The sequence below is a fragment of the Halichoerus grypus genome, chromosome 10 (genome assembly GCF_964656455.1).
Source record: "Halichoerus grypus chromosome 10, mHalGry1.hap1.1, whole genome shotgun sequence".
Lineage (NCBI taxonomy): Eukaryota > Metazoa > Chordata > Mammalia > Carnivora > Phocidae > Halichoerus > Halichoerus grypus.
Window position 1 is genome coordinate 117,346,943 of NC_135721.1, and position 24,527 is coordinate 117,371,469.

Here is a 24,527-nt window from a genome sequence, read left to right on the forward strand (position 1 = left end):
CCCCCCCTCCGCCTCAAACCCACAAAGTTGGGACAAAGGCCGGAACCGTAGCAACGTGGGCGGAGCTGAGCCCGCTGGTCGCTGAGCGCGTCACTTCCGGGATCCGCCACGCGGAACCACTTCCGGGGGAGCGGCCGGGCGGCGCGGGAGGTGAGTGCGGCGGCCGGGCTCGGGCTTCGGGGCGGGGCGGAGTGGCCCGGGCGGTGGGAACGGAGAGGGGGTTGGGCTCGGGCGCCGCGGCCCGGGGGCTCCGGGCGGCGCTGCGCGGCGGGCCCCGGGGACGCCCTGCGCGGGACGAGAATAACTTCCCGGGGCGCTCGTCAGGAAGTTACTTGCAGAGGGGAATTTGAGTCCCTGGGAGGTGGAAGGCCTCGCCCGGTGCCGTCCAGTGTGTTCGCTCGGAGCCCGGGCCTGAACCCTGCGCTCGCTGCCGGGATCTGGCCTTTCCTCCCACCGGTGGAGCGTTAGGAGGAGCCCGGGCTCCGGGGTCATTCCGGCCGGAGTTCGACTCCTGAGCGGGCCCCATAGTACTGTGTAATCGTGGGTGGGCCTTCTCTGGTTACCTCCCTGGTTCTCAGTTTCCTCCTCTGTAAAATGGGCACATAGGCTTGATCTAAGGATTAAATGAGATGGTGTATGCAAAGCGCTTAGTTAAGTGCACAGTGCGTGTTTGTCGTAATGAACCAATATTGATAATATTAGCCAAAGTCCATGCTTTATTCGCATTTGGCTCAGTTTCCCCCAATGTCCTTTTTCTGTTCCAGGATCCTGTCCAGGATACTGTATTACATTTAGTCGTCATGTCTCCTTAGGTTCCTCTTGGGTCTGCTAGTTTCCCAGACTTTCCTTGTTAGATCAACTTGACAGTTTTGAGTATTACTGGTCCAATATTCTGTAAAATGATCCTCAATTGAGATTTGTCTGATATTTTTTTCGCATGATTAGATGGGAGTTAGGGGTTTTGGGGAGGAAAACCACAGAGGTAAAGGGCCATTCTCATCACATCACATCAAGGGCACATACTATCAATATAAGTTGTCCCTTGATGTTAACTTGGATCACTAGCTTGAAGTAGTCAAGCTTTTCCACTGTAAAATTACTTCCCTTCCTCCCCTTTTCCATATTGTAGTCTTGGAATAAAGTCTTGGAATACAGCCCACACTTAAGAGTGTGGAATCATGCTTCACATTTAAAGGCTGAGTATCTGCATAAATTATGTGGAATTCTCCATGGGAAATTTGTTAACTCTCGCCCATTTATTTATTTACCTATTCAATTATTTATATCAGTATGGGCTCAGATATTTATTTTCATACTTTGGGTTTTAATCCAGTAATTCTATATTTAATTGCTCAAAGTGCTCCAGCTTTGGCCATTGGGCACTCCTCTATCCCTTTGACATGCCCCAGCGAGAGAGAGAGAGAGAGAGAGAGAGAGAGAGAGAGAGTGAGTGTGTGTGTGTGTGTGTGTGTGTGTGTGTTTTAACACTTTCTGTTCCTGGCTCGTCCTGTATATTTCATGCCTCAGTCCTAGAATTAAACATTTCTCCATGGAGACTTGCTTCCTTTTATTGGAGAATGTACTAAGTGCCAAGACTTGGTTGTTAGGTGTGATCATTGCTACGGGGATGCCCATGTTTCTAGACCCTCAGTGTAAGAGACAGATGTGTGTATACTAACGTGTATATATGCACACATATCTGTAAATATTTCTTTGTGTAGCTACGTGTATCTATGTTAAGTTAAATCTGAGTTCGTATCTGCAACTCTCATCAGTTCCACATGGATCTTTCTAGTCTCCTCTGGCTTATCTGTAACCTCCCACTCCACTCCATCTGTGACTAATCTAGCTCCCACCATCTACCATCAATGTACTCAGCTGTTCAATTTCAGGATACATATATAGTGGTTTCAGAATTGTTAACGTCTGCCGCCTGTGGGAAGTAACTATCAACTAGAGAATACTGTACACATGCAGTTCCTTTTACCTTAAGTCCTACAGACTTCACTCATTTCCAAAGTTACTGAGGTCTGCACCTGATTCCCCCTGCCCTTGCTGTAAAGTTGTTTAATACATTTGTAATACATTTAGATTCAGAATGTCACATTCTGTGTTCCATTCTGGGATATCCTGACCTCTTAAATAATTCTTTTTTTTTTTTTTTAAGATTTTATTTATTTATTTGACAGAGAGATAGCACAAGTAGGCAGAGTGGCAGGCAGAGTGGCAGGCAGAGGGACAGGGAGAAGCAGGATCCCCGCTGAGCAGGGAGCCCGATGCGGGGCTTGATCCCAGGACCCTGGGATCATGACCTGAGCCGAAGGCAGACGCTTAACTGACTGAGCCACCCAGGTGCCCCTTAAATGATTTTTTTTAAACATTTGCATGCATTAAAGTTTGCTCTTTGTGCTGGGAAGTTCTGTGGGTTTTAACAAATCCTTAATGTCTTGTTATTCACCATTCCAGTATCATACAGAATAGTTTCACCTTCAGGGATTATTTTTAACTTACTTCTTTCAGATTTTACGTCAGCAATGCCATTGGCTCTTCTGCAAACTATATCCATAACCCGGAGCTTATCACCCCCACTGCGGCAGTGGAGGCATGGCTTTTGGACTGTTTCACAGCAGCCTCCCGACTGGTATCAGCGTTCCCACTCCTGTCCCCCGGCAGTCTGTTCTCAACACAGTGGCAGCCAGAGGGACTATTTTATTTTTACTTTTTAAAGATTTTATTCATTTATTTGAGAGAAAGCGGGAGCACAAGCAAGGGGAGCGGCAGGCAGAGGGAGAAGCAGGCCTCCTGCAGAGCAGGGAGCCCGATGTGGGACTCGATCCCAGGACCCTGGGACCATGACCTGAGTGGAAGGCAGACGCTTAACGACTGAGCCACCCAGGCGCCCCAGGGGGACCATTTTAAAATGAGTCAGACCCTGCCATCTTTGCTAAGTACCTTCAAGTGGCTCCCCTTTTACTTAGGGGAGAAGCCTAAGGCCTTATAATGGCCTACTGGCCATACCCAGCTTGCTCACTCTCCTGTTCTTGATCATAAAGCTCATTCCTGCCTCAGGACCTTATCCCCGCCGTTTCTCCAACCTGGGTTGCTCCAGCCTATATTTAAATGATGTTCCTGGGGCGCCTGGGTGGCTCAGTCGTTAAGCGTCTGCCTTCGGCTCAGGTCATGATCCCAGGGTCCTGGGATCGAGTCCCACATCGGGCTCCCTGCTCGGCAGGAAGCCTGCTTCTCCCTCTCCCACTCCCCCTGCTTGTGTTCCTGCTCTCGCTCTCTCTCTCTGTCAAATAAATAAATAAAATCTTTAAAAAAAAAAAAAAATAAATGATGTTCCTGTGCTTTCGTTTTGCCTCTGCTGAAATGTCACCTTCTCAGAGAGGCCCTCCTCTCACCACCTCATATAAAATCATACTCCCTCTTTATATTTTCTTGTAATACTCAGCTCTGACATTATATTCCATTTGTATGTGTGTGAGTGCCTCCATTTGAATGAAAACTCCATGGTGGGAGTTAGAATAATACTTGACACACAGTAGGTGCTCAATATGTGTCCCATGAATGAATGTCTCAGACCACTAGTGTCTGGCATTCAGGGATGAGCCTCAGGGGTTTTAGTAACCTTATGAAATTATTTGTCATGTTTGGTAATAGATGAGTAAGTGGTTTTTACTAAATTCTGGTAGGGGTATGAGATTTCCCCAACATATAAAAACCTCTGCTCCTGCTCTTAAAGCGAGTCTGGCCCACCGCAGGGCTAGAGACACCGCAGGAGAGTCAGCTCTGCCCTGACTCACTGGGAAAGCCTAAGCAAGCCCCGTGCTTCTCCACTCCTACCCCTCATTGTTAAATGAGCCAGTTGGTTGAGGCATCTGCTCTTGCTTTCCAGGTGGGAAAGAGGCATAGGCTTCATCATTCACCACATGTTTGAGTCAGGCCCTGGAACAGACTCAGGGTGGGCCGAGGGCCCTTGCTGTCCAGGGCCTTATAGTGGAGCAAGTAAAAAACATTAGACTCCAGACTCCTTATTTCTCAAAATAATAAGAAGTATGTTTTGAATTTTGGCCCAGAACACACATAGTTGGATGTAAATGGATGTAACTGAAAAAAAGCTTCAGGATACAATACTGACCCTTACTAATGTGTTATTTTTCCTTCCTTCCTTCCTCCCTCCCTCCCCCCCTCCCTCCCTTTTTTAAGAGAGAGAGTGAGCTTGTGAGCAAGTGGGTGGGGGGGAGGGCAGGGGCAGAGAGAGGGGGAGAGAGAATCCTTAAGCAGGCTCTGCGCTCAGAGCTCGGAGCCCGATGCGGGGCTCCATCTCACTTCCCTGAGCTCATGACCTGAACTGAAATCAGAAGTCAGATGCTTAACCGACTGAGCCATCCAGGTGCCCCACTAATGTAATATTTTCTATTGTCATTTATTTAATTAAATCAAGTGTTGGCTAATGAAGTTAAAAGGAAAAACTGCTGCTTGCAGCCCCCTAAGTGGTTTCCGTGGCTCACTGATGGGTCACAGCCTGCACTTTGAAAACCATTGACCTAGTGGGAAAGAGCTCAGGCTGTGGAGGAGCCAGCCAGTTTGAAGCCTGTCTTTTCCTCTCATCAGCCACGTAGTCCTGGGCAGGCCACGTAACCTCTCCAAGCCTCAGTTTCTTCTTCCTCATTAGTAATACCTGCCTCCCCAGGTGGTTGCGAAGTGAATGAGATGCTCACTGTGAGGTGTGGTGCACATCTGGCAAATGATTCGTTCCTTGCTGCTGCTGCAGCCACGGTGGGGGGTGGGGGGGCACAGCCTCGCACAGGGAGTCTGAGGGCAACTGCCTCCTACTTGAGATCTGAAGGATGAGTAGGACTCATGTGACTTCTGTACTCAGGAATTGAAGACCCAGAAACACTGGCAGGAAGGCTGGAAGTCAAGCGCAGGGGTGCAGAGAAAACTAGATAAGAGTTGTAAAGCATACACAATCTGTGTAGGGCATTTTGTGTTTTCCAGAACCTTTTCACAACCACTCTCCTGTTAACACCTGTGCTGTCCAATACGGGAGTCCTCGCTTGAACGGTGACGATTACAGCGACGATTCACATCTTCCTAGCCTGTTTGGCTCTTTGGCCAATGAGATCAAGTTTATACATGGTTGCAGTCACAGTGTTCATATAATTGTTGTCTCTTTTCAGCGAATGTTACTTTGCGAAGACTTTCCACTGACCTGATATGCATTGTTTGTATTTGCCATTTTAGGGAAGGAGGAATATGCCATGATGTGCCATAATTGGGTTAACTGCTTCTTTATTGTTGGATACTTTAGTTGCTTCCTGTTTTTCAGTATCATGAATAGCGCCACTGTGAACTTTTTTGTACCTGAAGCCTTTTTTCTTGTTTTGAATTGTTTCCTTACTGTAAATTCTAGGAAGTGAGTTATTCAGTCAAAGGATATAATCACTTTTATGGCTCTTGTTATATATGGCCTTACGGCCATTAAAAAAAAAAAGCCTAAATGCATTATAGCTTCGAATAAATATTATTGTTGTTTGGTTCATGAGAACATCAAGTCTCTAGGAGGTCAAGAGATGGGCCCAAAGTGTAGCTAATTGCTGATAAAATCAGGCTTTTTGCCCCCACCCTCAGGCCCCGTCTTTTTATTGTATTCCAAGTATTCATAACAGTGTTGCTATTGGTAACACTAGTTACTCTAAGTATTGGTAAGTTCAGTAGGCTTGTTACAGTCTTAAGCATAAAGCTTGGGACCAAGGGCATTTTTAAAAATGTAGACTTTAGGGGCGCCAGCGTGGCTCAGTTGGTTAAGCCTCTGACTCTTGATTTTAGCTCAGGTAGTGATCTTGGGGCCGTGGGATCTAGCCCCGCGTTGGGCTCCGCACTCAGTGCGGAGTCTGCCTGTCCCTCTCCCTCTGCTCCTTCCCCTGCTCATGCTCTCTCTCAAATAAATAAAATCTTAAAAAGAATTAAATAAAAATGTATACTTTGTGAGCTGCCACTGTGAAGAACCGAGAACGCTTGCTTCCACCTTGGTGTTCACATGCTGGTGCCCTGGCAGGGCGGCATGTTTCCTCCAGAGAAGCTGTTCCCGTGGCCGCCTTGGAATTCACTTTGGGGCCAGTTCATGAGCCACCCCAAACAATCTGCCTGTGTCTGAGCATCGTCATACCTTGTATTTGACCAAAAATGGTATTCCTGAGCTCGTGGCCCCACCTGATTCACCACACTTGGATTCAGAGGATGTTGGGTTCTTTCCAGAAGTCAAATCCTTCCTGGGAGGATGAAGATCTGCCAGCTCTGAGTTGTTTTTTTTTTTTTTTTTTTTTTCCAAAAGGGGCCCCAGGCTTTGAAGGTGGCTCCCAGAGAAAGCAGAAGCTATGTGAAAGTGGACAGCCTGCCGGCACGGGCGTGTAACCTTCCCAAGTGTCCAGGTCAGAAGGGACACAGTACACCTTTGCATAAGTCCCACTCTGTTTACTGAGAAGGTTGTTTTGCTACCCTTTAGTCCCTCTTCTGACGATGGTGCAAAGCAATGAAACTGCAGTGCCGCCATGGAGGAAGGTCTTCGAACCTTCTCTTTGGCCCAAGGCTATGCCGTAGGAATACAATGCAGGCCAAGTGTGTAATTTTACATTCTCTAGTAGCCACATTTAAAAAGTAAAAAGAAAAAGGTAAATTTTTTAAATTGTAAAATATACATAACATAAAATTTACCATTTTAACCTTTTTTTTTCTTTCATTTTAACCATGTTTTAAGTGTATAGTTCAGTGGCATTCACAGTGGTGTCTAACCACCATTACTGTCTATTTCTAGAAGTCTCTCAGCATCCCAAACTGAAACTCCTCCATTAAACACTAAGTCCCCAGTCCCTTCCCCCAGCCCCTGCTAACCTATATCAAGTTTCTAGCTCTATGAATTTGCCTAGTATAGGTACCTCTTGCAAGTGGGAGCATACAACATTTGCCCTTTTGTGTCTGGCTTATTTCACTTAGCATCATGTCTTCAAGGTTCATCCATGTCGTAGCAGGTATCAGAATTTCACTCCTTTTGATAGCTGAATAGTATTCCTTTGTACATATGTACCACATTTTGTTGATCTGTTCATCTGTTGATGGGCTCTTGGTTGTTGCCATCTTTTGGCTGTTGTGAATGCACCTGTGAACACTGGTGTACAGGTAATCTGAGCCTCTGCTTTTAGTTATTTGGGGTATATCCTGGGAGTGCAGTTGCTGGATCATATGGTAATTTTGTGTTTAACTTTTGTATTTTTATTCTCTTGATAGTGTCTTTTGATGTACCAATTTTTAAATTCGTCCTGATGATGTCCAATTTATTTTTTATTTTGTTGCCTTTGCTTTTGGTGTCACGTCTAAGAAATCATTGCCAAATCCAATTTCATGAAGATTTTCTCCTATGTTTTCTTCTAGGAGTTTTATAGTTCGGTCTCTTCAGTTTAGAGCTTTGATTCATTTTTGAGTTCATTTTTGTATGTGGTGTTAGGTTCCAGCCTCATTATTTTGCATGTAGATCTGCAGGTTTTCCCAGCACTATGTGTTGAAAAGACTGTTCTTCCCCATTGAATGATGCTGGCACCCTTGTTTGAAAATCAGTTGACTACCTATGTGAGGATTTATTTCTGAGCTCTCTATTCCATTCGTCTGTATCCTTATCCCAGTACCACACTGTTTTGCTTACTGTAGCTTTCTAGTAAATTTTGAAATCAGAAAGTAAATCCTCCAATTTTGTTTTTTTTTTAAGATCAGGTGAAATTAATAACACAATTTAATCCATATCATTTCAACATGTAATCGATATAAAAACATCATTAATGAGATACTTTACATGTTTATGTTCCTGCTATGTCCTAACTTGAGTGTGTATTTGACTTAACAGCCACCTCAGTTTGGACCAGCTGTATTTCATCTCTCGAGAACCACATGTGGCTCATGGCCGCCATATTGGACAGCTCAGATTTAGCAGGAAATTGCATTGTGGCACAGATCTCTGAAAACCCAGAGGGCTTTGGAGTCAGGTGGGCCTGGTTCCAAAGTCACTTTGCCCCTTTCTTGTTGCGGTGGGCAGAAGGAAGCCCCTTGTGGGTGCTGTGGTAGAGGGGAAGCAGTTCAGTCATACCAGGGTAGGAGACAGCAATGAGGAAGGCATGCTGGGGAGGTGACACTTGAGCTCAGCCTCAGAGGTAGAGTGGGGGCTTCACCAAGCGGTCAGAATGGAAAAGGGCATTCTTGGCAGAGTGTGCAGCCTGGGCAGAGGCCCAGGATTTTGAAAGAGCCCATGCTCTTGGAGAACTACAGGCAGTCCTTTCAGCTTGATCAAGGTATTAGGAGTGGGGGCCCTGGTGAAAGGACAGGTTGGCTGAAGCTGGACCTGCCACCACTGGCTACCACTGCCCCCAGCATCTCTTATTTGGATTCCCCAGCATCTCTTATTTGGGTTACTGGCAGTGGCCTCCTCACCGGCCTCCCTTTGTCTACTCTGCAGCCCCTCTCCCCACCAATCAAAATGTAAGTCAGGTAATGTCACTTCTCTGCTCAAAATCCTCAGTGGCTTCAGTCAATCCAGAAATGTCAGGGTCCTAGTGGGGTCAACTTGCACTTCTCCCTGGTCTTCCCTCCTTCTTGAGCACTCTTCTCTGGCCATTTTGGCCTCATTTCCCTGCGCCACGGCCTCTATGCTTGCTTTTCTCTCTGCCTGGATATGCCTCTCTCAGATGTTCCAATGGCTCACTCTCACACTTCATATCTCTGCCACTCAATTCCCCTCTCTTCAGCGAGCCCCTCCTGTCTGTCACCCTGTACAAAATAAAACAGTGCCCTTCGTAAGTTTTGTTCAAAACAGTTGTCACCAGCTGGTACAGCACGTCTGGCTGTGTTGTCGGCCTTTGCCCCGAGATGTAGGCCCCAAGAGAGCAGGGATTTGTCTCTTTTGCTCTCTCTACAGTGCTTGGTGTTCAGCAGGTATTTGTTGAATGAATAACTGGATGAATAAATGAACAAAACCTGAAACGTATCAGGCCTTCAAATGTATGTTGATTAGAGATTTTTGTCAAAGTCTTTGCCTTTACTTATTTTCCCTAGCTTTGTATTTGGAAAAAATACAAATATTCAAAAAAGTTGAAAGAATAGTCCAATGACTGTCCATATATCTTCCACTTAGGTTCAAGTACTGCTATCATCTCACCACGATCACTTTATATATTCTCGCAAGTATGTATGTGTTTGTGCAAGTGGATAAAAGTCAGTTGTAGAAACATGACGCTTAACCTTTGTGTTTAGAAGTTGGCTCTGGAGAGTGGTGAATCAGAGGAGACCACAGGCAGCAGGTGGCCGAGACCATGGCCTCCGACCTGGACTTCTCACCTCCCGAGGTGCCTGAGCCTACTTTCCTGGAGAACCTGCTACGGTACGGACTCTTCCTGGGGGCCATCTTCCAGCTCATCTGTGTGCTGGCCATCATCGTACCTGTTCCCAAGTCCCACGAGGTGGTGAGTCCTTCCCTGTGAGCCTCTGCTCCTCAGACTGGGTTCTAGGTACTAAAAACAGATACCATGGCAGAGAAGATCAGTTAGGACTATGCCAGATGCCCGCCTAGTGGCTTTGAACCACGTGACCAGTACTTTATTTGTTCACACGTGTCAAGCAGATTTTTATTTACTGCCTACTGCCTGTCAGTCTGCAGCAGGTTGTAGTGTCCGTCCTCATGCAGCTTCTAGTCCTTGGGAGAGGGGCAGAAATGAAACTTAGGGATGTTTCCATGAGAAGCCCAGAGCACTGTGAGGGTGCATATCCAGGGGGAGGACCTGGTCTTCCCTGGGGCAGGGGAATTGCATTTGCAAGGACTCTAGTCTAGTTCAAGTCACTGAATGACGATGACTGTGGCCAGAGCACAGAGGGACATGATGAGAGGCGCAACCAGAGGAGTGGGTGGGGCCCGGAGGGTTTTATGTAAGACACTGACAGGATCAGATTGGCTTTTTGTTGTATTGACTTTATTCTGTAGGTCTTTTTATTCCGTAGCGTACTCCCTCCTTCCACCACTCTCTCTCCCCCACCCTCCCTTTTCTCATGACACTGATTTGTTGGAGAAAGCAGGTCATTGTCATCTACAGTATCCACCTCCAGGATTTAGCTGATTGCCTCTCTGTGGCGTCATTTAACCTGTTTCTCTGTTCCCTGTATTTCCTATGAATAGGAAGTTCAATCTAGATGCTTGAGTGAACTCAGATCAGGTTATTTGGTGAGAACACCTCCTAGCTGGTGCTGTGGACTTCCTGTTACATGTCATTGATGAGCATGTGGTGTCTGCTTGTCACACATTTAAGAGATTCCGACTGATCAGTGGGTTCAGGTGGTGGTAGCTGATCCTTCTATTGAAAAATCCCCACCAGTCTTTCACCTAAGTGTTTTCAGAATCCATTGCTGAACTCCATTATTTCCTTTTGCATTTATTAGCTGGAATTCTTCGATGAAGAAGACCTTTTCCTCATTACCTGTATGGTTATTCTGAAATGCTGTTCATAGTAAAGGCTGGATGAATGCTTGGTTCTTTCCCTTTATTAATTTTCAGAGCAGTGAGTTTGGACTCTAGCAACCTCCAATCTCGGCCAATGAAGCTTTGATTTTCACATCATTTTGAACATTATATTTGTATTTTTATTTATATATATATATTTTTTAAGATTTATTTATTTGAGAGAGATGGGAGGGAGGGGCAGAGGGAGAGAGAGTCTTAAGCAGAATCCACCGTGAACACAGAGCATGACACAGGGCTCGATCTCACCACCCTGAGATCATGACCTGAGCTGAAACCAAGAGTGCGATGCTTAACCGACTGCGCCACCCAGGCACCCCTTGAACATACATTTTTATATATTTGATAAGTTTTTAGGTTTTTTTATGCTCAATGGTTTCAAGGGGAGCCTCATCACATTGTGTGAAATATTGTTACCGGGGAAGTTCATTTAAGACTCATTGCCTAGGACTTCTCTTGGAGACGGGTCACATAAACACCCTCTGCTTATGGACCAGAATTACAGACTTCCAGAAGGAACGTAGGTATTCGGCATAAACCATATTGTTTGGTTTAGGTACAGTGAGTCACTCTTATCAGTTCTGGGAGTTGTGGGAACCACCCAAAATCCAATTTCCCAGGTGCCAGCCAGGCTTTCTAAAGATAGCAGGTTTTTTTTATGTTGACTCTGTTGCACACACTTACAATATATTTATTATAATTTAAAAATAACTACATTGTTTTTTACTACTAACATTAAGACTCAGAATGAAATGTAAGATTTCTTTGCGGTTCTTTCTGGCTTTAGAATATATCCCAGTAGGGATGTATGGTCAGAGTACTGGGTTTAGTAATTCTTCTCTTCATAAGAGTTATACTCCCCTGGTGATGTACAGTTAGGCTAATTTGTTTCAACTTGTTTTGAAATTTTAGGGATCTTTTTTTCATTTTAATTTAATTAAAAAATTACATTAAATGTTTATGTACAATATTTCTCCCAAAGTCAAAATGATACAAGATACAATTGAAAGTCTCCTTTAACCTCAATATTCTCCAGTCTATTCCCTTCCTTCCTCCATAGGTAATCATTTTTATTATTTTGATTTATTCTTTTTTTGTTTCTTTTTGAAAACGTAAGCAGGGGCACCTGGGTGGCTCAGTTGGTTAAGCGTCTGCCTTCAGCTCAGGTCATGATCCCAGGGTCCTGGGATCGAGCCCCGCTTCGCTTCTCCCGTCCCTCTCTGCTGCTCTCCCTGATTGTGCTCTCTCTCTCTCTCTGTCAAATAAATAAATTTTTTTAAAAATTAAAAAAAAAAAAACATAAGCAAATGCATATGTGTGTGGTGTGGATACACATACATATGTATATATATAAATATTCTCCCCTTTGATACATAAAAGATGGCACACTATTAAATACAGTTTCACATTGTTTCTTTTTTCACTTAACAACATATAGTATATTCTGGAGATCCATTTTTCTTGGAGATGACTATGTCCCAGAGATCCTGCTCATGTAGCTGGGAGGATCATGGCCATTTACTGATGCAATGGAGAGCCCTGGCGAAGGACCAGCTTGGGGTGGGGCTGAGGAAGAAGTGTGCTGAGTTCAGTTTTTAACAGGTGCCTTTAAGATATGCAGGTGGTTTTGCCAAGTAAGCAGTTGGATCCACAGGTCTCTAGCAGGAGGAGGGTCTGGGCTGAGTGCTGATCAACATGAGGGAGCTGAGATGTAATTGAAGCCAGGCAAGGACTAGGTCTTCGGGGCGAGAACATGGGCTGCGATAAGCAGAGGACCTGGGCTGCAGCCCCGAGGAGCTCCAGCATTTAGGGGTCAGGGCGGGGGGAAGGCACAGCCACTGAGGGCATGGGAAGCCTTGGTGAACATGGACGGACTCATGGCCTCTGAGGGTCCTGTCCATCTCCGTTTCTTATTCTGGTGTTTTGAGAAGGAGGTCACGATTGGAGTTTTTCCACCCACAATTGTATCACACTCTAAAAACGTAATCCCTGTGCTCTGGGGCTCTGTCCTCGCAGACACGGCATGCTATTGGGTATTATAAATAACAAACATTTTTACTGCCATTGGCCACTGATGAAGCCTGCTAGGAGTCCCGAGGGAGGGAGGTGATGAATGTTTTTATTTTATAGGCAGAGATGTATAGTCAGAGGTATGTGGCCTTTTGGAGAGCTGCTCCTCACCTCCTCTAGTGTTCTTAACCCTTCTAGCTGGTCCCAGAGGGCCTGGGTCAGTTTAGCAAACAAGGAAAAGGGGGTGCCTTTTACTCATCTCTTTGAGGTTCCTTTTTTTTTTTTTTTAAGATTTTATTTATTTTTGTGGGAGAGAAAGAGCACGAGGGGGGGAGAAGGAGAAGGAGGCTCCCCGCTGAGCAGGAAGCCCGATGCGGGACTTGATCCCAGGACCCTGGGATCATGACCTGAGCCGAAGGCAGACGCTTAACCAACTGAGCCACCCAGGCGCCCCTCTTTGAGGTTCTTAGTGGCACAGTGGGTTGAGGCCTGTTGAGGCAGGGAGTTGACAAAGGGCTCAGCCGTATGCCTGCTCCCCCCACTCTCCCACTCTGCCATTTAGAGGTTAATTTGGGAAAACAGCCTCGTCTTTTGAAATATAAATATAGTACATACCATCTCATTTTAATTTATCTTGCAGTTTAGGGGACTAAGGCTCACATAAGTGAATTGTCTTCATAACTGAAGCTTACTGTTTTGAGCCTTTTTTTTTTTTTTAAGCTTTTCAGTGGATCAGTAACAAAAAATACAGTACCGGTAATTAAACTTTATTGGTGCATCAGGCCAACAAATGGCCCCCAATTATGCAGGGGTTCTACTGCAGGCTTTCCTCAGTGTGCCCCCAGAAGGCAGCCTTCTCTTGCCCCCCACACTCCTAAATAGATGGAAGGGAGCACAGTACTCTGTGCACAAACCGTCTCACAAAGGGAGGGTGAGTGCTGAGACTGTGCTCAGAGGTTGAGCCTGCAGCTAGCTGGGATTTGGAATTTGGATGGGGATGGAGAAAAGAAGGGGATTTTACTTGGGGCCAGGGAGCTCTTAGGGAGGAAGGGTGCCTGTGGGGATAGCTGGTGGGGACCCTGGGGAAGCCCGAGGGCAGGAGGGAAGTGGAAGGTGCCACTGGAAGTGGAGGGTGCCAGGAGGTGGGAGAGGGTAGAATTGGGGGTGGGAGGACCCAGAGAACAGTCTTGCTCTCTTTGCCGTTTTGCTTAGGGCAAAATCATTCCTCTTGCTTGGCCTATAGAAACAAGGTTTATTAGTGGCTTTTTGGGTCAGAAGATAATATTTTTGGCTCTAGATGATGGGAAAGCCTTTGAAAAGCAAAAGAATGTCTTTCCTGTTGTTCCAGTAAGCCGATTTTTTGCAACTAGTTTATGACTTCAGTACTTCAATACTTAGCAGATTATTTGAAAGCTCTTTTGGGGGTAATCAGGGAAGAAAAAGGGAACACATACAAATGCTTCCCACCCCACCCCCTTCTTTTCATAGTGGGAGCAAGAGCCAGTTTGCAAAATCAAAACTAAAGTCCTTCCAGTCTTAAGCCAAATGAGAACGTGTTCTCGTCAACACCTCATTAAACCAAGACCTGAGAAAACAAACATTTGTGTGAGCCTGATTGAGGCCTGGGCTACACTTACTCCAAGCATTTTCTCATAGGCTGGATTCTAAAATAAGAGAGTAGATCCTACACCATTTCTCTCTAGTCCAAGAGGGCACATACATGTCATCTCTCATGTCAAGTCTGATGGATTGTGGGGTGGCCATCATGGATGGATTCTGGGCCTGCTTCTAGGCTCCAGGTAAAGTGAGTGATCATTGATGTCTGCTGTGAGCAAGGGCCTGGGGAGTCCTTGGGCTGGTCCACCATTCTCCCATCTGTCTGCACCTGCCTGGGGGCGGTTCAAAGGCCTGGGCTGCACCCACAGGGATTCTGATTCTGTTGTTCACTGTAGCCCACATCGGTATTTACTCGAAGTGCCCAGGTGCTTCTGTTATGCAGCCGCTGGTCTAGTCTTAGGCTCGTTCCCTGAAGCACAGACCAATTTTGGGAGGGTAGGAGGTGTTCAGTTCTACATGTTAAGTGTTAAGTTTGAAATACTAGCAAGACATCCAAGTGGGAAAGAAAGAGCCAGTGAGAAGCTGGGGATAGAGACCTGGGGGGTATTTTATCCACATGGCATTACTACTTGAAACCCTAGAGTTTCAAGAGTGGGTTGCTGAGCTTTTTAAGGGAAATTAAGATTCAGGAAAGGCCTGACCTTGGGGCTTTCCCGACCTGCTTGAAGCAGTTTCTGTGCAGTGTGGATATACTGAAAAGGTGCAGGTGCCATCCCAGAGCAGGGTTGCAGCTGGCCCTCTGGAAGGGGTGGGAACCAGGACGCTGTCATTCACCATCTGCATCCCCTCGGTCTCCCCTCCCTGTCTGTCTCCTGTCTTTCACTTCTCTCACCAGGGCCCTGCTTCCTCTGCTCGCTGTCCCTGTGGTGAGATGAAACATGGCCACTGACAGCTTCTAGAGTTTATGTCTTTCAGCTGCAGCGTCTGGAGGCTGCCGTCTTGCTTGGTCCAATTCCAGAATCCCCAGGGAAGGAACTGTAGCTGACCCAGCTTGGGACAGCTAGGGCCCGTGTGGCGGGAGGGGCAGGCCGCGTCCCGAAGGAGCAGGAGTGCTGTGCAGACAGAGCTGGGGTCTCCGTTCCGGTGGCTCTCTCAGAAGACAGGGCAGAGCAGCGGGCAGAGGGGCCTGCGGTCTCCCAGAAAACCGCCGTCGTTCGAGGAGAGCACCTGTCCATCACGGTCCCCCCAGAGATGGGGCAACAAGAGCCACAGAGCAACCGAGGAGAGGCTGCTCCCCTCCAGAGTTTGGCTTCCATAGAGTTCCTGGATCCCTAGGGGGTCCCTGGATAGGCTCCAGAAGTCTGCAAGCTCCCCGAAACTGTGAACAAAATGTGGTTTTTATGCTCAGGCATATTTTCTGGGAAGATAGGCTATAGCTGTTCTGAGAGTGGGGTGTGGTGCTTTAATGAGGTGGGAGCCAAATTCCAGGAGTTTAAGGAGTGGGTAATGAGGAAATACAGGTAGGGAGCCCCTCTCCCTGTCTCCCAAAAGCTCGCTGGAGCGGACTCCCAGCCTCTTTTGGGTGTTTCTACACAGAACGTTGATCCAGTTAACCCTAAGCAAGTGGGTGTTGACTTTCAGTTCGGCGACTCACGAAGCAGATAGTAGTGGTTCATCTGGCAGTGACTCACAGACTCTCCTAGAGCTCGGGTGCTAACTCTCCCCATCTCTTCACATGTATATGTCACATCTCCGCGGCTGCTGCCAGCCCCTAGGCCGGTACCTTTGCTTGCACTCTGCTGTCTCTGTGTGGGCCGCCACAGTCTCTTCTTGCAGTAATGGGGACTCTTTCTGTTGAAAGTTCCGAGAAACTCACCTCCAGCAGTTTCTCTGGAAAGAAACTGCATTGGTTCTTAGAACTGGGAATTTCAAGGCGCAGCTTGGCTCAGAGGCTCCAAAGGTCTTCAGGGCTCTGTCTCTGTCTCCTGGCTTTCCTGCGAGTATTGGCCTCATTTGTAGGCCCTCGCCACGTGGCCGGGAGATGGCCGCAGCCGCCCCCATCTGCTGCCTTACCACTCATGATTTACAAGCGAGAGAAGCCATGTCTCTGCCTGTGCTCACTTTCCAGGTCTCATGGAAGGTCTGTCCTTGGCTCTGGCTTGGCCACTTGCTTGCACCTTGCCCCATAGGTGGGAAGGGGCAGTGGGTACCATTTCTGGCCAGGCCACATTTAATTGGCCATGCCTGTGGCCACAGGGACTGAGAGTCCCCCCTAGAACCACATGGATCGAGAAAGGGCAGAGCCCCCATGGAAAGGGGGGTTGGGCAGACAGAGACAACTGACGTGCAGCATTGTGATCCAGTGGAGAACTCACCAGAATTGACAGCAAGAATGGTGGCTTTCAGTGTGATGCCCACGTAGGCTTCACTGTCAGCTAGAAAGCTCTGCAGTTTGGGAGCCCTGAAAAGGATGGAGCCTTCCCGGCAGTGGCCTAGAAGTTCAGGACCCTGTTGGAAAATTCTGTCTGAGGCTGCCCGAGTAAGTAATTAACTCGGGAAAGTGTATATTATACCAATTCTCAACACCTTAGGAGACAGGCTCGGAGAACTAACTTTGCAGTTTCTGCCCTGTATTTTTTTAAGCTTGGGAGCAGTTTGCAGCTGAATTGGGCGGCAGGGTGTTTTTTACTTAACGAGCCCTTCTGGAGAGATTGCTGTGTGGTGGGCAGGGTGACGGTATAAACATGGTTTTGAGATGTGTACCGTCTCATGGGAGGGACAGCTGGACACACAAAGAGCCACAGACCAGCCAGTGGGAAGGGCCTGCAGTCGTGCTGAATTGTCTGGAATAAGCTCCCAGGCTGTTCTCTGTAATCACCATTCTCTTGGCCTGCCAGGCGCATCCTGGACACCGTGTCTTCGTTCGCCTCGCCGAGCCCCCGTGGGCCGCCTCCCCCACTCCCTGTTCCAGTTAGTCCTAGCTTCCTCTCAAGGGCACTGCTGGCTCCACCCCTGCAAGGGCTTCTCAGCCCCCACCCTGCCCAGGGCCTGGGCCAAGAGTGCGCAGTAGGACGAGCGGGAGCATCAGCATTGGGCGCACCTGGTCTGAGTGTGGCCCACCCTTCACGTCCCTAAGCCTGTGTCCTGAGCTGTAGAGGGACGGCGTGCATTCCCCGCCCGGAGTTCCTGGGGATCAAGTGAGAGCGGGTACGTGAGGATGCACGCGTGTAGCACAGTGGTTTTCTTTCCCTGGACCGCTTGAGAGGAAAGAATGGTTTTCGGTCTGTGTGGAATGATGCTTTGTTCTGATTTATCGGACTGAATCCACACTGAACTGTATAGTGGAAATCATAAAATTCTGAGTGCTTTCCCTGCTGGAAGGGACTCGCTGCATTGTGGCACAGATTCGATTATTTGAATCTGATGAATAGCAGCAATTTTCTGGCCTCGTAAGCAGCTGTGGAACTGCTTCATTATTGATGAGGCCTGGTGCCTCCGCAGAGCCAGCAGCCACCTGGCGGGGGAGGTTTTCTTTTACTCCCGACGGCGTGATTGCCCAGGAAACTTCAAACTTGCTTCAGAGGAGGCTCGGAGTTCCCAGATTTGAAGATGGGGCCGTAGTGCTTGGAGTCTGCCTAGCTTGTCCCCGCAGCGCGCATTTGAGGAGAAATTAAAAGTCAGCCGTTCGTTCAGAGTCGTTCTTGCTGGCTAAGAATTTGGAGCTACAGCTCTTCATGGCTAGGACCCCAGCATCTGAATCATGTGCACGAGAGCTGCTTTTGCTTCCCTGTAGCTTGGAAACTCGGCTGTGCCCCATTGGACCCGTCTCTGAGACTCAGTGAGCCTCAGTTTCCTTGCTTGTAAATTGGGCTCACAGTGGCTGGCTCGTTAGGGTGATGCAGGCTCAGTGAGTGGATGTTTGGTGCACATCGCTAAGCGTGTCTTCTCTTCATTACCCCGTGGCACCTGGCACAGAACTGCATCCCCTGGGCGCACGCAGATAGGTGGGAGGGCTGGGAACCTCGGCAGAGCAGGAAAGGGGACAGAGGGTGGGTAGTACTGGGGGGCCGGTAGCCGGGCAGGGCGGTGGGCTGCATGGGGCGGGGGGGGGGCGAGCCGGGAGGCAGGGCCAGCGCCGGAGTGGAGTGGCCCTGGAGGCCCCAGGGAAGCTCTTAGAAATTTGTCTCCTACGAAGGGGGGACCAGAAACACATTTAAAGCAGCAGACAGACATGGTCCAGACTATTGTTTTAGAATAGACCGAAAGCAGTGGGGCGGGCGGCGAGGAGAACGTGGGGGAGGCTGACCCAGCGAGGGGGCAGGCAGGGGGCCGTGGCGTCTGGCCTGGTGCAGCAGTGGGTGTCCAGAGGGGCCGGGCGGAGTCGAGAGCCCCTTGGAGAGGAGAATGCGCAGGACCTGGGGCACATGGGGTGTGGGGGCACGAGGGAATGGCGAGAACTCAAAAATGACTTGGAGGTTTCGAGCTTGGGTAACTGAGTGAGTGACGATGCCAGAAACTGAGGTGGGGAAGGGAGGAGGAGGTCTGCGGTGAGGAGGAGACAGCACGCTCAGAGGACTCGATGACTGTAATATGAACACACACCCACGGAGAGCTGCCTTCAGCTGTGAAAAACAAAGCCCGGCACGGGGAGCACCAGCCCGCTGCCCTGACTCCCGCCGGAACTGCAGTTACAAACAAGCGGTCCGAATGACCCATTGGCAGAATCTGGAACGGGCCCTTCTTGTCGTTCCCCCGTCACCCGTGCAGCCTGTGGTTCCAGGTGCTGCTAGAGGGTGGGTTTCGTAGTGAACTCGGGTTCTCGGTCTGCAGCCCTGAGGTCCCCAGGACAGCTGGGACAGACTGTACCCTATAACCAGTAAGAGCCGCCGTTCCCGTCCTGGCGCTGCTGCCCACCGACTGTGGACACCTTAGGCAAGTCACATAATCTCTCCGAGTGTTTCTTCTTTCGTCTTTCCGGTGGGACTCAGCATGGCACTTTGCGAGGCTAAAATAAGGTGTGTCCACACCGCATAGCCCAGGGCCCGGCACGCTGTAAAGTGCAGCCGTCGTGGCTCCTTACTGGTGGTTACGCCTAGCCTGACTTAGGGAATGTGTATTGGGTTTGACACCTGCTCGTGTCCTCTGTGCCCATGGGAAGGGGGAGACCTGGTCCTAAGTGTTATGTATATACTGTAAATATTTAAGTCATCTGTACACCCACCGTGGGGCTCGAACTCATGACCCCGAGATCAGAATACATGATCCACTGACTGTGCCAGCCAGGCGCCCTTAAGTGTTCTATTTTCATGATGATAAGAGTGAAGTTTCCATGGTTATGGGAGATCTTGCCTGATCTTCCATATTCATTCATTCATTCATTCATTCATTCACAATTGAAGCTGTCTCAAGGAGTTCACAAGCTAGTAGGGGAAACCAACAGGACAACGTGTACCTGTGGTAACGTGTGATGTGGCACCATGTGGTTCCTCAGTACCAGGGGGTAGGGGTGGAGGAAGGGATATGCCTTGCTGGAGGTAGAGGAGCAGAGGAGGAAGGCTAGACAGTGAGTAGGAGTGCATTCTTAGCTGGGCCAGACCACAGGGAGGGGTTTGCCGCACGGCCAGGAAGGGTGCTCCTCTTGTCAGGGGTGACCAGCAGAAGCCCGGGCAGCTGACCAGTGTGGGGTCTGGAGAAGAGCCCAGAAGACGCTGGAGATGTGGCCTCCTTCGATGCCTTCCTGAATGTGGGGCATGAGGCTGTGGGAGATGGAAAGCCCCTAGAAGGTTTAAGGTGGGGGGTCTGCACGAGGCGTGGCGTAGAGCAGGGAGGTCAGCAGTGGAGGAAGTGATGTAGGGACTTCGGTGCTGGAGAGAGTGACCAAGTGAAGAGTTAGAGGGGGTTGAATCCCCAGGACGGGTGACTGACTAGCCCGTTGGGAGGAGAGACGGGTGGGGTCACTGGGGCTGTGGTGGCTCTGCCTTCAGGCGGGGAGGAGGACCTGGCCTGCTGGAGAAGGGGCTGTGCTGGGTCTGGGACAGTGCAGTTGGACGTCCCCCGGGGGGGCACCAGTCCCAGCCATCACACAGATAGCTGGGTCAGGAAAACGTCTGCTCAGGAGAGAGGTCAGGAGGCACCAGAGTGGATAAGACCCCTAAGAGAGGGTCTGTGGGATGAGGGAGGCTCTGGGGCTGGCCGGCGGGTGTCACCGTCCCTGTGGATTCTGACCTGGGCCCCACTGAAACCAGAGGGGGCACCCAGCTTTGAGTTTAGAGGGTCGGGAGCTCCGGAGATCCTGGCAGGCTTGGCGTGTTCCCTGTGCGGAAACCATTCATCTCGTCAGGGCCTGTTTGTCTCGGGCACTCAGGGACTGAGCGGTTTGCACGGCCTCATAGGCACCGACTGGGGACAGTTTCCAGCTCCCAAGGTCTCCAGAGACTGTGCCCTATGGGGTTTGCCTTAAACAGTAGCCGTCCCCCCCAGCCGCCCGCTGTGCTCTGGGTGGGGGTGCTCAGCCTGTGCGCTTGACACGCTGGCTCCTCTGAGGTTCGGTTTTGTTTGTTTGTCTTTCTCATGGCCTAACTTTCTTTTCTTTTTCTTTCTTTTTTTTTTGGCTAAGTTACATTAAAGTGTCGGCCCAAGTTGACAGGCTGGGGGAGTCCAGTGCTGCCATGGAGACCGGGCTAGGGGAGGGGCCAGCCCCCTTGTTATCTTGGGAAGCTCACACGTGGGTACCTGGGACTGGGCTGGGCCTTTCCTGAGGTCTCAGCAGGCGGGCTGGCGGGGGGTGGAGGGAAGGATGGCTGATAAGAGGGAGCTGACAGACGTCTGGAGTAGGCCCCACGTAGGTGTGGACTGCCCCTCCCCAGCCACGGTCACACCTCTCCTGTCAGCCTGAGGGCTTGAGGTGCAGGGCCAGGGAAGGAGAGAGAGCAAAGCAAGCGGGAAGCTGGGAGTCGGCCAGTTCAACCGAGGAAGTATTTTTCTCTTCCAGAAGTATGCTCCTTCTTAGTATTCTTCGTCGGCTTTTTATTTTCCCATTTTTAATAAAAGAACACAGGTACCAAGACACATTTCCTGACCCTAGTGCTGGGGCCGTGGGAGTGTGGGCACCTGAAGAAAGGGGCTGCTGTTGCCAGGCGTTTCACGTTTTCAAGAAAAGCTGGGAGTCTCGATTGAATGGGAAATCTACCAGTTAGCTCAGATTTTTAAAAATAAACACTTCAGGCCAAGTGAAGTCCACCTGAGGGCCGGAGGAGGCCCGGGGACCGTGGTCAGTGTTCTCCAGGCCGGACACGCCTCACTAACATGCTGCCTGACCAAGGCATGGTGGGACTTACTCCCTGGGGTCAGGGAACACTTGACCGGACTGAGTCCCCTCCAGATTCTTCTCTGACGTGAGCCTGGGTCTGTGGTTTTAAACCTGTTTTTAAAACAGTAGAGCCTTTGCATAAACCAAATCTTACAGGGAACAGGACACATAGAAAAACCAGGGCTGCCCAGCTTGTAGGGAGAGTCTGGAGTTCTGCCCCAAGGCTGCCCTCCGCCCTCCCCCACGGGGCGCCTCCGCCGGGCCCCACAGAACACAGGGCAGTGGTTGCCCCGCTGCGGGCCAGCGCTCTCCACCGCTCCTAGCCCTGGCATGCTGTGGGTCGAATGGGAGAAGGAGGACAGTAGGGCCGGAGGGGGAGCGAGCCACGGTGGGTCTGCCCCACAGCCGGCTCCTCGCCTGCGCTCTGCCCGGTACCTGCGCAGGACGAGCAGCCCGTCACGGTGCGGCCACAGCCGCTGGGCACTTTCCATGCCACACTTGCCCCAGCGCGCATCACTGTTTCCATTTCATAGGTGGGTAAACCAAAACGCAGGAGGGGGACGTGAGTTGCCCACTGGTCACTTGGCTGGCATGTGGAGGGGCCTAAATCCATCCATCCATCCATCCATCCCCCCCCCACCAAAGGTTGCCTCCTCCCTTGGGTCCCTTGGGGCCTCTTTCTTTCTTCTTCGCTGAGAACTGCCCTGTCCCCCCGCCCCCGGGTAGCCCAGCCCACCTGAGGCTCCCAGATCCCAGCAGTAGTGGTTCCGTGTGCTTTAGTTTGCAAAGCCCCCTTCAGACAACGATCTCGTTTTTGCTGGTGTCAGGCTGGACTCATCTAAACAGGACTGTCCTTTCTATTGCCATGCAGGAGGCAGGGCCCTCTGAGCCCAGAAGCGCGGAGGTGACGAGGAAACCCAAGGCTGTTGCTCTTTCCGCCAGCAAGAGGCCCAAGAAGGAGGCCAAGAAGAAGCGGTAGAAGAGGCCTGCAGAGCCAGGCGGCCGGGGCAGCGGCCTTCCGGGGCAGCCCTCCTGGGACTCAACGTCCTGTTCCCTCAGTCGTCCCCGGGTCAGGGCTGAAGTGGCTGGGCTGCTCTCTGACCACAGAGATCTGGACAATCATGACAGTCCCCAGGCCCCAGCTGGGCAGCCCACCACTTCCTCTTCCTTCTGCTCCCGTGACCGTGCAGAGCCAAGGGGACTAAAACACCCTGTGTGCAGAGGCTGGGTAAGAAGTCTGTTTGTTCAGAAGTTGGGTCAGCTCAGAATGACATTTCCATACTTCATCATTGTGTCCAGCCTTCAGGCCCCCACTTGTGGATTCACACTACATTTTAGAGTCGTGATCTCAGGCTGACGAGCACCGCCCCTCCCGTTCCGCGAGCACCGCAGACCTGCTCATCAGCCACCTTTGTCCCTGCTGTTCGGATGGAGCCAGGCCAGGCCTGCCCTGTGTGTTTAGGTCAAGACGCCACGGCCACTGTGCTGTAGGTGGTCCCTCAGGCACAACGGCCAGGCCCGACGCTGGCGGGAGAGCCGGCCAGGGTCATGCCTGCTTCTCTGGCAGATGGAAGGGATTTGGCTGTATGACTGCATGTTCTTGGGCCCAGACTTTCTTAGCCTCTGAAATGGGGGGCTTGTCCGTCTCAGACCAACCACTTTTCAGCCAACCATGACACATTCAGCCTTTTGGCTTCCATCCGTACACCTCCCCTCTCCCCACCAGTTCCTTTAGCCCCAGAACAGCGAGGAAAAGTTCATCTGGGCAAGTAAATGTCAATAAACTGCCTCACATGCTGAACCTTCTGTGCGCTACCTGCTGCTGAGGGAGAAGGGGAGTCTGGGGCCCTGCCTTGGGTGCGGGGAAGGGGCTCACCCCCAGAGAAGTGGGAGAGTAGGGCTGAGGATGGTCAGAGCAGCGCTGCAGGCCGAGCCATTCCGGGACAGGTTTCAGGAAGGGTCCAGCCAACTGCTTCATGTGGCCCTTAGTCATTGGAGACACTCGTGAACGTCCGTGCGTGTGTGAGAGTTTCCACCGGGGCTGGGCCCCACTCATTCCCCAGTTCCCATTGCCAGAGGAAGACGCTGCTTGTCCTCCAAGCAGCTTGACAAAAACCAACTAGAAGGCCTCACGTGGCGTGGGGTGGGTCACGCAGGTCCAGTCACGTGCCCTGCATCAGCTGCCAAGGAAAAGCCTCGAGCTCTGGTAACTCTGATTTGCCGGGCTGCTTTCCAGTTTGCCAGACACTTTCCCAAATGTCGTCACAACCAGTGAGGAGGTGTATCACTTCCATTTTAGAGATGGGAGACTGAAGTCCAAAGTACTTGAAAGTGCCAGAAGTCGGGCTTGGGTCCAAGTCCATGGCCCTTTCCTTGGTATTTAACAAACACTCAGGGAGTGTCCGTAGGCGCAGTGTGTAAGGGGCCCCACTAAGGTCTGGGACGTCTAGGGGCTGGAGCTTCGGTGGAGCAGGACCAGGCGTGGCCAGATGTTTATTGAGAGCCCATTAGATGCCTCGCACCTGCTAGGCGCCCAGGATGCAGAAAGGAGGAAGCTTGCCTAGCCCAGTGGGAGACTCAGACATGGAAGGAGACTTGGGGTGGGGGGTTGTCCAACGGGGGAGCAGCAGATCCTGTGGGAGCTGAGCAGAGGGATACCCAGCTCCGTCTGGGTGGTCAGCACAGCCACCTGGCAGAGGGGAGGTGACTGAACGGAGCCTTAAAGCCTGGCTGGAGGTGAGACCAGAGGGAAATCATGCTGGGAGAGTGGCGGGGGAGCGACCTCTGGAGCGGACGTACTCCAGCCTCCTGCAGGGGAGACAACTTCTGGCTCACAGGAACAAGGCTGCCTCAGTAGGTCCAACTCCCTTAAATTGTCTCCCTTGGAGGCTGTTTGCCAGAGAACAGCCCTCAGAAGCAAGAGGGTCATCCTCTGCTCCACCAACCTCTCATGCCATGCTTACTGTGGGCAAAGTTTGCAGCCTTTGGCTCTCTTGACTGCCAGGACCCCACCTTCACGTGCTTTTCCTCCCGCATCACTGGCTCCTCCTCATCATAGGGGCCCCAGGTCTCCGTCCTCCGTCCTCTCATCTCTGC

The 24,527-nt window shown here is 50.3% G+C and overlaps 1 protein-coding gene across 4 annotated transcripts; it reads left to right on the plus strand.

The window, feature by feature from the left end:
* The first annotated feature begins 47 nt into the window (after positions 1-47).
* MANBAL (mannosidase beta like) lies at positions 48-23,232 on the plus strand. 4 transcript variants are annotated; one of them, XM_078057162.1, is made up of 5 exons: positions 132-150; positions 6,341-6,437; positions 7,901-8,039; positions 9,301-9,509; positions 22,303-23,232. In XM_078057162.1, exons 4-5 carry the CDS (start codon positions 9,360-9,362, stop codon positions 22,408-22,410), a joined length of 258 nt encoding a protein of 85 aa, XP_077913288.1. In that variant the 5' UTR covers positions 132-150; positions 6,341-6,437; positions 7,901-8,039; positions 9,301-9,359; the 3' UTR covers positions 22,411-23,232. The 4 variants fall into 4 exon arrangements, with proteins under 4 accessions (XP_035927872.1, XP_035927867.1, XP_035927868.1 ...); XM_036071975.2 differs by lacking the exon at positions 7,901-8,039 and having other exon boundaries at positions 117-150; XM_036071979.2 differs by lacking the exons at positions 6,341-6,437; positions 7,901-8,039 and having other exon boundaries at positions 48-150; positions 9,301-9,506.
* Positions 23,233-24,527: the final 1,295 nt, after the last annotated feature.